Source organism: Notechis scutatus, chromosome 1, assembly GCF_049901735.1.
Source record: "Notechis scutatus isolate UNSWTSFEM ecotype Mainland chromosome 1, rNotScu1.2, whole genome shotgun sequence".
Taxonomy (NCBI): Eukaryota; Metazoa; Chordata; class Lepidosauria; order Squamata; family Elapidae; genus Notechis; species Notechis scutatus.
This window is the reverse complement of record NC_142009.1, coordinates 215,767,069-215,780,134: the sequence shown is the minus strand read 5'-3', so window position 1 is coordinate 215,780,134 and position 13,066 is coordinate 215,767,069. Positions and strand designations below refer to the sequence as shown.

The 13,066-nt window shown below is 35.8% G+C and overlaps 1 protein-coding gene across 4 annotated transcripts in view; it reads left to right on the top strand.

Moving 5' to 3' along the window:
* Window positions 1-13,066, top strand: part of KALRN (kalirin RhoGEF kinase) — a 554,985-nt gene that overhangs the window by 257,552 nt on the left and 284,367 nt on the right. For all 4 annotated transcript variants that reach the window (XM_087950201.1, XM_087950195.1, XM_087950194.1 and 1 more), the window contains exon 3: window positions 677-791. In XM_087950201.1, coding sequence (XP_087806327.1) covers window positions 677-791 — 115 coding nt within the window. The remainder of the gene's footprint in view (window positions 1-676; window positions 792-13,066) is intronic.

Genomic DNA, 13,066 nt, shown 5'->3' with positions numbered 1-13,066 from the left:
GTCATATTAACTTTGTTCCCTGACAAAAATCACAAAACCAATTTGAAGTGAGGGAAATGTTTCTTGTGTTCATTTTTTTAAATTTTACAAGTGTTTGATCTCTGCTTTGAGTTCTGTACATGTTGGTTCAAAGCGATCTTGGTATTTTTTTGAAAAGTATTTTTCCCCAGATTCAGTTTTCATGTGATTTTTCTCAAATCATCATAGAGAAAAGTCAATTTCAGTTTTTCTAGAATTGTTCTTCCCTGTCGATTTGGTAGCATTGGTTGCCATTTAAAAATCAAATATATCAAGAAAATGCCCAATTGTCTGTCCATCGATCCATCGATCCATCCATCCATCCATCTATCTGGAGAGTTTGAAATTTGTACTTGCTAACCAATGCACTCCTAAACTTTTGAAAGATCCATATGTTTGAAAATACAGAATAATCACAATTTTTATTGCTGACTTTTTTTAAAACATAAAAACACTTTTTAACGTTTCCAGTTGAAGCGATAGTCTCATACAATAAGTCAGGGAGCTGCCCTAATCACTCAAGTGGTTAAAAAAAACAAAAACCAGAGAGGAGATCTTTACAAAGAAGCTGCAGTTCGGTCATTTCCCTCTTCCTTTGGCTCACATGATGTAATGTGTTTCCTGATTAATTTTCAAGCAATTGTTTGTTTTGTTACAGGCGGCCGTGATAAACGAGGAGGTCCCATCCTGACATTTCCAGCACGCAGTAATCATGACAGAATAAGGCAGGAAGATCTTCGGAAACTTGTGACTTACTTGGCTAGCGTACCAAGGTAAAAGTTCAAAACAAAGGCCTTGACGTGTTCTTGGAAAACCTTTGGTACATATTGGTGTGGAAAAAAGAAATGTTCCTTTTAGGCTCACTCCCTTCACATCTTATTCAGCCAAGTCAGAGTGGAACGGGATGAAGGGACATAACCCATGGCAGACAATGAATAGGGATAGATTTCTGCGTAAATTGGTTCTCAGCAGAGTCCATGGGATTCTTTTATTAGTACTGGACAGACTCTCTATTTTTCATTTTGCAGCTACATTATGCGAATGGTTGGAAATGAATGGCAAATCATCATGCCATTTGTGATGTGAAATGGGCCTATAATGGGAACTGAATCATGGTAGTTTTGCTGTCACTTAACCATCACTGGTGTCTTCTTGAAAGGATTAATGTCCTGAGAACAAAAGCTCTTCATAATGTATATTATAATTATTATCGTAAGGATAATATGTGTTGTCTAATATGTCTAATATGTGTTGTATATAATTCAAATTATTTCGGTTTCCTGATAAAATAATAAATCGATTGAAAAGCAGGAACCACCTTGTCTGAATACAGCTTTATTATGGTCTAACCTGTATTGTGCTGCCTGATTTATTTTGTGTATGAAGGATAGTGAAAGATGAGAAAATAGTTTTTTTTTGGGGGGGGGGGAGTTTTTGAACTCTCTGTCTGTGGAAAATAAAAATCTGCTGTGAACAAAAACTCAGAATGAGCTATATTTATCAATCAATGCACAATGACATATTTGAGTCCAACCCAAGCATATTTATATGTAAAAAATAGTGGGTTTTAGTTTCTTTCAAGCGTTACTTTGTTATTTCTTGTAATATTTATTACTCTTTAATGAAATTCTCCGAGCAGCCTTTATAAAGTATTTTTTAAAAACCATACTATTTAATAGCTTAACAAGAAAAAACCATTCTAAAACAGACATGATACTAAGACTATGCGGCCAAAAATAAGATTTTTAATTTAATACTTGAAAGAGAATCATAATAATGTAGGAATATTTATTATTTTAAAATCAAGTGCAGGAAAAAAAGCAAGTGGAGAATATCTTCAAAAACGATCATATAATATTTCTTATTTATGGACAGAATTCTATATTTCTTCGTTAGCTCTGCTTCAAAATTCATCATCTACCTGTCTTTCAGATTACTTAGGACAATTAAAATAATTTTAAAAATTGACATACACATTTTATTTGCTACAATTTTCAATTTGTGTATTTTTTTTTTTTTGCTTTCCGTGGGAGAAAAAGTGATAGTGCAAAATGGATAGGGATTACCCAATTGCCTGTGAAGTGAGTGTGCTTTGCACTGGAATTTACCCACTGCACATGGACTGATAAACTGTAAAAAAAGAAAAAATATTTTTGTAATTATTATTTATTATAGCCTAAGGTCAGCAGCTAAAATATTGTATAGGCAAGGTATCCAGGTATATACATAAATAGATGCATACATGTGTGTCTGTGTGTACGTGTGTGTGAATAAAAAGGGGAAAAGGTAGAAGTTGAGTTCAATAACTGAAGATAATAAAATAAAAAAAAATTACAGTATTTAAATTACAAATACACCATGAGGTTTCTGAAAGCAATAGCTATGAAATTCTAAATTTAGTCACTTCCCTGAAAACTTCACCAGACATACAGTATAATAGTATATGGGAAAGACCTTGCAAGATGGAGTGAATTCCCTACCTAGGAAATGGTCAGATAAGGGTCAGCATTGGGTGGATGATGCAAGAGACTCAGAAGTAACCTTCCCCATCCCCCCACCCCAGTTTTGGGGCCTATGAATGTGGAGAATTGTACTTTCAGACTTACAAAGATTTTGTTAATATATCTTTACAATAAAGTAGAATGAGTTTATCGGGTCGTATTTCCTGCCTGGTCTCACTGATAAGGCTGATGTACAGATGGTTCTTGGTTTGCAACTACTACCATTCAAAGTTATAAAGATGCTGAATGAATGGTACTTATGACTGGTCCTTGAATGTCCATCTGTCACAGCACACCCACGGTCATATGATCATGATTTGGGTATTTGGCGATTGACTCGCTCTTGTGGTGGTTGCAGCAGCCCACAGTCACATAACTGTCATTAATGGGTGAGCCGGCAGGGAAGGGCACAAGTTGCTTCTATAGATTATTCCCAATATTTTTTTCTCCCTAGGAGTTCCATTATGGAGTATAGGATCCCTGCCACCTGAGGTGCTTCATAGCATGCATCTTCCCACAGAATCCCCAATCTTCCCTGAGTGGCCAATTTGATGATGATGATGATGATGATGATGATATCCATTCAGTCATATCTGATGCTTGGCGATTCCATGAGCCAAGTCTCTCCACATCTTCTGATCTTGCATTACTTCTTTGAGTTGTTCTATGCTCTGGCTAGTATCAGCTTTGATGGCATCCAGCCACTGCATTCTTTGGTGGCCTGATTTCCTTTTGCAGCTAATTCTACCCAACATAATTGTTTTCTCCAGTGAATTTCCCTGCATGATATGGCAACAGTGATAGAGGCACAACTTTGTGATTTGGCCTTCTAGTGACATGTCTCGTGTTATGTGATCTAGTACTTGCTTGTTGGTCACCTTTGCTGTCCAAAGAATATGCAGGAGGCTTCTCCACCACCACAGCTCAAACAATTCGATTTTCTTTGTGTCTTGTTTGTTTGAGGTCCAGCTTTCACAACCATAGGTAGCTACAGTGAACACAGTACAGCAAACTAATCTATATTTGGTTGTCAGGCTGATGCCCTTGCTAAGTGTCCAACTTAGGTAGATATATTTGATACTCAACTGGACAGGCAAATTCATCCCAACCATTTTCTCATGCAAGCAGGCAGATGTCTATGGAGATTCTCAGTCATTCAGGTCATGGTTGTCCCAAAGATGCTTTTTTGAAGAGGCAGCTGGACTTTCTGGATTTTCTTTGAAGATGTTTTGCTTCTCATCCACGAAGCTTCTTGGGTAAGAAGTGAAACATCTTCAAAGAAAAAAACCAGAAAGTCCAGTTGCTTCTTCAAAAAAGCACCTTTGGGAGAAGCAGGCAGATGATATTAGAGAGAGAATCTCCCAGCAGAAAGGAAAGTCTCACTCAGATGGAGAAGTGTTATAATTGGTATGCAAGTCCTTCTTTTTTCGTCAGTCCTGGCCAAAAATAAATAGAATAAAATTCTTCCAAATTTATCTGGGGAAAATTAAAAGGGACACTTTACTTCTGAGCAGTTAGAATTCCAGAGATACCAAGAGAAATACAAAAGTGGTAGGCAGAAATACAGCAATGCAAATTTGCTTCAGAAGATAGCAGCAAAATGCAACTGTCAGTCTCTGCTTAAGACTGCCCTGAGGGCTGCCAGGAAAATGATTTTAGCAAAAGAAGTCAGCAGGCAAAGTTCAATAATACATGTGGGACCCTTACAAATCCTTCTACAGAAACATGCCTTTTGAAGTTTGGCCTGCATTGCTGACAGCTAGTCAGGGAAAAACCATGGTGGACTAAACTCAATTCAACCTCTGTGGAGGTTTTCTCTACACTCTCTCTCTCTCTCTGTGTTCTGCTTCTCTAAATGCTCATGCTTTGTTTCATAAGTGATTTGAAAGACAGAAATATTAATAAAGTTCTGTTTCTGTTTAATATTCATGGATAGAGGTGAATCCCTTCCAACTTCCACACTGGGAAAGTCTCTTTTGTGTCTGTGCTTCTATTATAAACCTCAGCCATTGAAAAGTTTCCAAAATAAAGAAGAAATGTTGTTGTAGTTTCTGTTGCAATAGAAAATAGTTCCTATCTCTTCAGTTCAGTTCATGATGTGGAAAGGGGTTGAAACTGAATAGCAATGACGGCTTTAAGTGGACACAGGAAACAGGTTTGTGGGCACTGAGATGTATGTCACCTAGTTTTTACTCATGGCAGCTGTTTTTCAGATTGAGTTTCCTTAAGGTTTTGGTTTTGCCTTGTGTTTTCATTTGACTTTTAACAACACCCATCTTGACCTCTCAGAATCCTTTATTCCTTCTGACTTTAGACTGGGAGGGTTGTAGGTCAGACTTCCACAAATAAATATCAAATAGCCAGGAATCTCATGCTTGATAAGGTAGCAGTAAAACTGCCCCTTTAGGTTACTGTAGCTTGCAAGGATTGTAGGCTTAGAAATTTAAGATCTAGGGTTGTTGTTTTTTTAACATAGATGATCATCACAGAGACTGGTCCATGTCCAACCATTTAATATGTTACTTTATTTTCTCTTAAGGATGCTTTGAAAAAAATATTGACAGAATATATATTCATTCTGTCATTGAGCTGTGGCTACATCCACTAACGGGAATCTGGCTCCTAACAAATTCTTCAAAAGACAAGTGCAATTTCTTGTCCTGGAAAAAGCTCTCTAACCATCTTCTGAAATGCTTAAACCTGCCTTTTTTTACAGGGTGCATAAAGAACATCAGTAGTACTAACTAAACTGTAATTCCTAATGATTATTTTCCTCTCTGTTTAAGAATGTAAGTGGGTTTTTTTGTTTGCTTTTTGTTTATACTTGCATCTTGACACTTAAAAAGATGTGATTCTTCAAATAACCTGTGGATAATTGCATTCTCTATCTGAACAGAAGAGGCTTTTGAAAAAAAAGGAGAAGAAGGAAGGACACATCTCTTCAAACCCGCTATAAAACATTTGAATTGCTTTGTGGATAAACTTAAATCTTTGGAGTGGTGGTCTGCCTAGTGAATTTTAACTTTCTTTTCATAACATCTCAAAAAGGCTTCTTTCTTTCCTGTCCAGTTACCTTTTCCCCGTTTCCATCCATCCAGATTTTTCCAAATTACATTCGCCTCCCCATCCTACTGCAGCATCCCACTTTTTACCCCTTTTACACCCTCTTTTTTTCTTCATTGTTGCTATTACTAGTGGAAGAAAGGAGGGGAAAGTGTGTATTTGAGTATTTCGCTCTATAAGTGAAAGAAAAGCCGCTATGTGTAATTAAAACAGTTGACATTTGTAAAATATAGGATATTTTATTTTAAAACATTTTCAAATCCTTTTTTTTCATCATCCTAGGCTATCCTTTTAGTCTAGAGTAGTCTTTGCAAGGGTGTATACAAACACGAATGTATTTACACACAAAGATGACACGTGTGCACATACACCAGGAAAAAGAAACTCCAAGATTGGTTTTAGCAGCCTAAGCTGGGCACCATGTAGAAGCTGGAATTTAGTCCAGATGTTTTTCATGTTTATACATTGGATTTAATGGCATTCAGTTAAATTTGGAATTGTCTTCTTTTCAGGTAAAAAACAAACAATATTTCAGTAAAAAACAAACAATAAACCCCAGTTTGGCAGGATTACTGACAGAATCTTTATATACATTACAGTGCATTGGTGAATACTTAGATGCACCCAATGGTTTTGATTACAGTAGAAATTTCTATCTTCAGATAGCTAATGGAAGTCAGAAAGGAGAAATAACTTACCTCAGTGATGCACACAGACACACACGCACACAGACACACACATACCCCTTCTCTGTCTACTCAAATAGTTCGTAAGCTAAAAATGTTTGCTGTATTTCTCAAGGATCTTAATAGAACAATCCTTTATATATTTAATCAGAACTAAATCTAATAGTTTAGTGTGGCATATTCTGAAGTAGGTAGGTATTTGATTCCAAAGGTCTGAGCGTTCATTATCTTCATCAGAGATATCATCACTATAAAGGAACTAAGACAAATGTTTAAGAAGGTATTGCTGATGTCCAAATTATTTCTGTTTTTTTACAATGGAAAGCTAAATTAAAAGATTGTTTCCAATTTATTGGTTGACTAGATCATTTAATTCCCCTCATCAATTTATATGGTAGACTTCAAAGTGGAATTTACTGCTTAATTTGGGACATCCTGTTTATTTATTATTTGAATAAACTTTTTGGGTTTGTATTGGAAATGTTAATTTGGTTTATGAGGTTTAATTATATATTTAGATGAATATATATCATTTGTCTCTTTGCAAATTAATTACAAAAATTGTTTGTATGGAAACTATTTCATTCTTGTTTTGGGTTGGTTTGATTTATGTTTTTTAATAAACAAGCTAGTCCAGTACATTAATTTTTATGAGGATTCTGCATGAAACAGCACTCTCTAATAATTGAGATGTTTTAGCATCATTGAACTTATTGGCATTTGCAATGTGATTTACTGATTGTCTTATATAAAGCAACTTATATAAAGAAAAATGATTGTACAATTAGGATGGAATTTGAAATGCTATATAGTTGACTGGCTAAAGTTGTAGTTTGATCCAATAAGAGAAATGTCATAACATGATAAAATGGAATCCCCAACCATTTTTGGTCAATGGGAACATTTGAAATTTTGAGAGCATCAGAATGATGCTAGAGATGCCCTGCATGAAATCTTGCCCATTCATAAATTGATAGCCATGGTTACATGGCCAGTCGAAATAGTACATTGAACATGAATGAAATAATTGCAAGGCCGTTATCAAATTGGAAACTCCAGTGATAATGTAACAAATAGTTTACATCTAATATTTAAGAAGGTTCTTATTAGTTAGGATCATTGATCCATTTCTTCCAGCTACCTATGACTATAAATGTTATACTGATGCATGTTATGCATACATGTAGTCCTCAACTTTTGACTATTTGTTTAATAGTGGTTCAAAATTATGACAGCCATGGAAAAACCTGGCCTGTATTCGGATTTACAGCCATCATATCACTCCCGGATCATGTGGTCACAATTTGGGTGCTGATCAACAGATTTATGACTGGTTGCATTGCCCTGTGGTCATGTGTTCACGATTTGTTACCTTTCTGCCAATTTCTGGCAAAAAAAACCTCATTGGGAAAGCTATATTTGCTTTTAAATTCACTTAACAATCATTGAGAAAATTATCATAAAATTGGACCTGACTTGACTTACAATTGCAAAGACTCACAGTGGAAATTCTGATGTTAATTGTGGCCATACGTTGAGGACTACTCAATGTATTTTTGTATTCTTAGGTATAGAGATTATTGCATATGAACATGAGTTTATGAAGCATTTTCTAAATAAATGAGTATTCTGATAATTATCAGTGATTATCAAATGCTCCCTGTTCTCCTTTAGCTAAAGAAGTGGAACATTCAGATTAAGATCTTATGTATACGTAGTATATTCTCTACTATTAGGTTGAGACTCTAGGTCTAGGAAGAGTGCATAGAAGAGCAACAAAGATGATTAGGGGCCTGGAGGCCTAAAACAGATGAAGAATGGTTGCAGGAATAGGTTATGTCTACTCTAATGAAAAGAACGCCTAGGGGTGATATAATAGCAGTGTTCCGTTATCTAAGAGCCTGCCACAAAGAGGGGGGGTCAACCTATTGTTGCAAAGCACCTGAAGGCAGAATAAGAAGCAATGGATGAAAACTAACTAAGGAGATAACCAACCTAGAACTAAAGAGAAATTCCCTGACAGAACAATCAACCAGTGAAACGGCTTGTCTCTAGAAGTTGTGGGTGCTCCAACACTGAACGTTTTAAAGAAGAGATTGGAAAACCATTTGTCTGAAATAGTATGGGGTCTCCTGCTAGAAGACCTCCAAGATCCCTTGCAACTTTGTTATTCTGTTAAGGTTACAGACTATCCCAATTAAACAAGTATTGTTCAAGAATGATAAATTTATAATTTGATGAAATACACTGTGATCCATAAAAGCTTATGTGACAATGCATTTGTTAATTTTTTAATTTAGCACATTTTTTTTTCATTTTTGCCAAAATATCTCTATTCTTTCATGCATTTTTGTATAACATTGATTACTCAGTTATACACAGAATCAGGGCTGGGATCCGACAGGGTTAACTACCGGTTCGCTGATTTACAAGATTCGGTGATTTAAGATGTGCTTCCCTGCACGCTGCGGCACATGCTTATAAATCGTCATCAGCTTGCTGCCTGGACAGCTGAACACCGCTGCATGCAGAGAAGCAGCATTTGAAAAAAGCACTTTTCCCCTGCTTTTTCAACCGTACCTGTGCTTCGCACGGCAGCTCAGCTTGAAAAAGCAGGAAATAAAGGTCAGGTAAGAGCCCAGGCGGGCAGGTGGGCCAAAACATCAGCAGGCATAGAACTGGTTCTATGTCTGCTGCTCTTCAGAGCTACTGGTTCTACAGAGCCGGACAGAACCGGTAGAATCCCACCCCTGCACAGAATGGATTTGCAACGTCTCATGAGAATCATTTAATTCTTTTTAGGTTGAAAGCGAAGGATTAAATGCCTCGCATTTATCAGGCTAAATCTACTAGCTGCTTACTTTTTATACTAAAATGTTAGAAACTAACACTGAAGCATATACACTGTGTCTTAGACATGCATTATATATTATATATTTTATTTAATGGTTTCCCTTTATATAGGCTCATAATTTGACAATAATTTACTATCCAAAAGGAAGCCTAATACATGATATAATACATATTTTTAAACCTGGTTTTAAATGTTTTTCACTATAATAGCCAGTCACTATTTTTCTATATATTTCTACTATTCACTATTTTTCTATATTCTACAGTCACTATTTTTCTACTCACAGATATGAAAAGAAAAAAAATTGGGGAAATATGATCTGTGCCACTTTTAGTTCCTGATTGGTATCAATAGAAGAAAGAAGGCAAGAAGGAAGGAAGGAAATAAGGAAAATATATTTTGAAGAACCAAATATTCAGTCAATCAACTTTTTTATTATTACCTTTATTGTCAGAGTACAACATATGTACAATGAGATTAGCTGAGCCTCCCTTCGTACACCCCAACACAACTCACAGTGAGGAAAGAAGTCTCTAACCCAGTCCCAATCTTATTACACTATGTGACCTTGTTGCACAATGTGCCAGCCCTGCAAGTCTATCGTATTATGTTGACATGAAGTTATTTTCCATTCAGAGGTCTGACAGCCCACGGGTAGTGCTGACCGGGATGTGTGTCATCCCTGAGAATTTTCCTTGCTCTTCTAAGGCAGCGAGCCCTAGCGATGTCATCTAGTGGTATCAGGGAACAGCCCACAATGTTTTGTGCTGTGCTTGTTAAGCCTGGATTCCCCAACAGGTGTTAAGGAAAACAAACTAAACAGAACGTGCAGCGAAGTCAGATAGGAAGACAGGTAAATGTGTGAGATAAGCCTTCTCGTTAACACGCAGTAAAAATACAGATACGCTTGTGCTATCAAAATTATAATTTATTCCATTTAAGAATTATAGCATAGTCATGTAAACAGTCCAGTAGTCATATATCAATTTCAGTCAAGTCTTGTCAGGGATACTCTATTTGCAAAGTCCGTGTTGAATAGCCAATGTCAGTACACTTACAATAAATCAGTCCAATCTTCTCTCCGTTGAGAAATATCAACACACTTCTTCACTCCCCGTTTCAGCAAGAACGCAGTCTTCAATAAGCCAGCCAGTAAGAGCCAGAGAGTGCCTTGCTGCTTATATAGTACTTTTACAGCTGCACCCTTAATTACATTCCTTTAGCTTAAAGTCACATACACTTTATCTGACAAACCATGATTCATCATTTTATTATCTTTACCCAAAACAGTTAGGGTAAAACAATGTTATCCCTAACATTCTCCCCTTTTGGGTAATAATAATAAATATTACAATAATATATCCATTTACACTTTCAAATCATAATTGTCACAACTCTCTTTAAATTTTACAACACCTTGTGCTTTTGTAAACTGGTCTACAATATTTTCTTCCGTCATGCAGTACTCAAGTTTAATTAGACCATTTTTAACAGATTCTCTAACATTTAAGTACCTTAAATCAGTATGCTTTGATCTAGTCTTTACAGCAATATTAGTAGCTAATTGTATAGCTGCCTGGTTGTCCTCGTACACAATAATAGAATCTTTAACAGTTATACCCATGTCTAATAATAACTGTTTGTACAGAATTAAGTCAGTGCATAGTAATGACAGACATGAAAATTCTGCTTCCATCGTTGACAAGCTAATATGCTGTTGTCTGATTGACCTCCACCCTATTAGTGTCTTACCAAATAATATAACCATCCCAGATGTTGATTTTCTAGTGTTTATGTCAGTTGCAAAACTTGCATCTGCATAGGCACTAAGATTCAAATCACCTTTTGGCTCTAGATACAATGCATGGTGCATTGTTCCTTTAAGATATCTTAAAATTCTCTTGAATGCTTGCCAATGACATTGATGTGGATCATTATTATATCGTGCCAGCTGATTAATACTATAAGCTATATCTGGCCTTGACCAATTGCTTATATATGATAAGCTACCAATCAAAGATTGATATATGGTCTTATCAAATTTGGGACTTTGAGCATCAATTTTGCAAATTTCCTGACTCATTGGAGTCTTTGCAGGCTTACAAAGTTCCATTTTATATAATTTAATTAATTGTCAAATTTTATCCTCTTGAGATATCTTAAATCCTTTTGTGGTTTTATTAATTGTCAATCCTAGATACTTTTAATTTCACCTAAATGTTTTAATTTTATCCTTTTGGCTAATAATGAAATAATCTCAGTAGCTTCATTATTGGTCTTAGTAATCAAAAGCAATATCATCTGTAAATAATAACAATAATGACACCATTCCATTATATTCTCTTTTAAACATACATGGATCTGCTAAACCAGATTTAAACCCTATATTGTTTAATTCTTTCACAATATATTGGTTCCATTCATAGCCAGATTGTTTCAATCCATATAAACTCTTCTTGAGTTTCCAACAATCATTGCTATTTACTTTATTATCATTTATGCCAACTGGTTTTTTCAAATATATTGTATGCTGCAATGGTGCATGCAGATATGCAGTTTCTACGTCTAAATGGTTAACTATATAATTATTCTTAGCTGCCCACACTAAAGCTGCTCTTAAAGTTTTAGCCTTAAGATTTGGTGCAAATACTTCATCATAGTCAAATACATTTTGGTTAAATCCTTGTGCTACTAACCTAGCCTTATAAGTTACTTTCCCATTATTTCCAGTCTTTACTTTAAATATCCATTTGCACCCAATGGATTTTTCTCCTGGAGAAATTTCAAGGAAGATTACGTAGTCATCAAAACTTTCGTCTAATGAAGATAGAATGATGTAGACCTGGTGTAGCTCAGAGAAAATTAACTCCTTCTCATGAAGTTCTTGAAAAATGCTTTGCATAGTATTCAAATGACTCAGCATTTCACCATTCTTTTGGAGATACGTGCGGAAAAGCTTCCGTGTTAGATTTATGTGAGCACCAACGTTATCTCTGACATAAATCCTCCTCAGTTTTTGCCAACACCCAACTGCAGTTTGCTCTCCCGTATATGAACAAGCTGCTGATCAGTTAATGATAGTCCTATGATGCAAAGTGCTTGTTCATGTTTGTGTTTAAATTCTTCTATCTTTTTACTATCTTCCTCATCTTCACGATCCCATTCTTCTACGTTTGGTGGGTATTCAATTATGTTCCACAGACCTTCTCTTCGTAGAAGTAGACTACATTTCATAGACCATGAAACATAGTTTGTTCCATCCAGCTTGGATATAAGGGACAAACTTTGTGAGATGACTTGTGCCATGTTTCACTATATGGATATAAAACTATAATTGATAAAACACAGCTGTCTGTTTACTGTAAGCGTGTAACAACACAAAAATCTCACCTTTTACATAAACCTGTTTTTATCCTAGTTAAACTGACTTTGCATTCTCTCTGGGCCCATAACCAGTGTTAAGCCTGGATTCCCAACAGGTGTTAAGGAAAACAAACTAAACAGAGCGTGCAGCGAAGTCAGATAGGAAGACAGGTAAATGTGTGAGATAAGCCTTCTCGTTAACACGCAGTAAAAATACAGATACGCTTGTGCTATCAAAATTATAATTTATTCCATTTAGGAATTATAGCATAGTCATGTAAACAGTCCAGTAGTCATATATCAATTTCAGTCAAGTCTTGTCAGGGATACTCTATTTGCAAAGTCCGTGTTGAATAGCCAATGTCAGTACACTTACAATAAATCAGTCCAATCTTCTCTCCGTTGAGAAATATCAACACACTTCTTCACTCCCGTTTCAGCAAGAACATGCGGTCTTCAATGAGCCAGCCAGTAAGAGCCAGAGAGTGCCTTGCTGCTTATATAATACTTTTACAGCTGCACCCTTAATTACATTCCTTTAGCTTAAAGTCACATACACTTTATCTGACAAACCATGATTC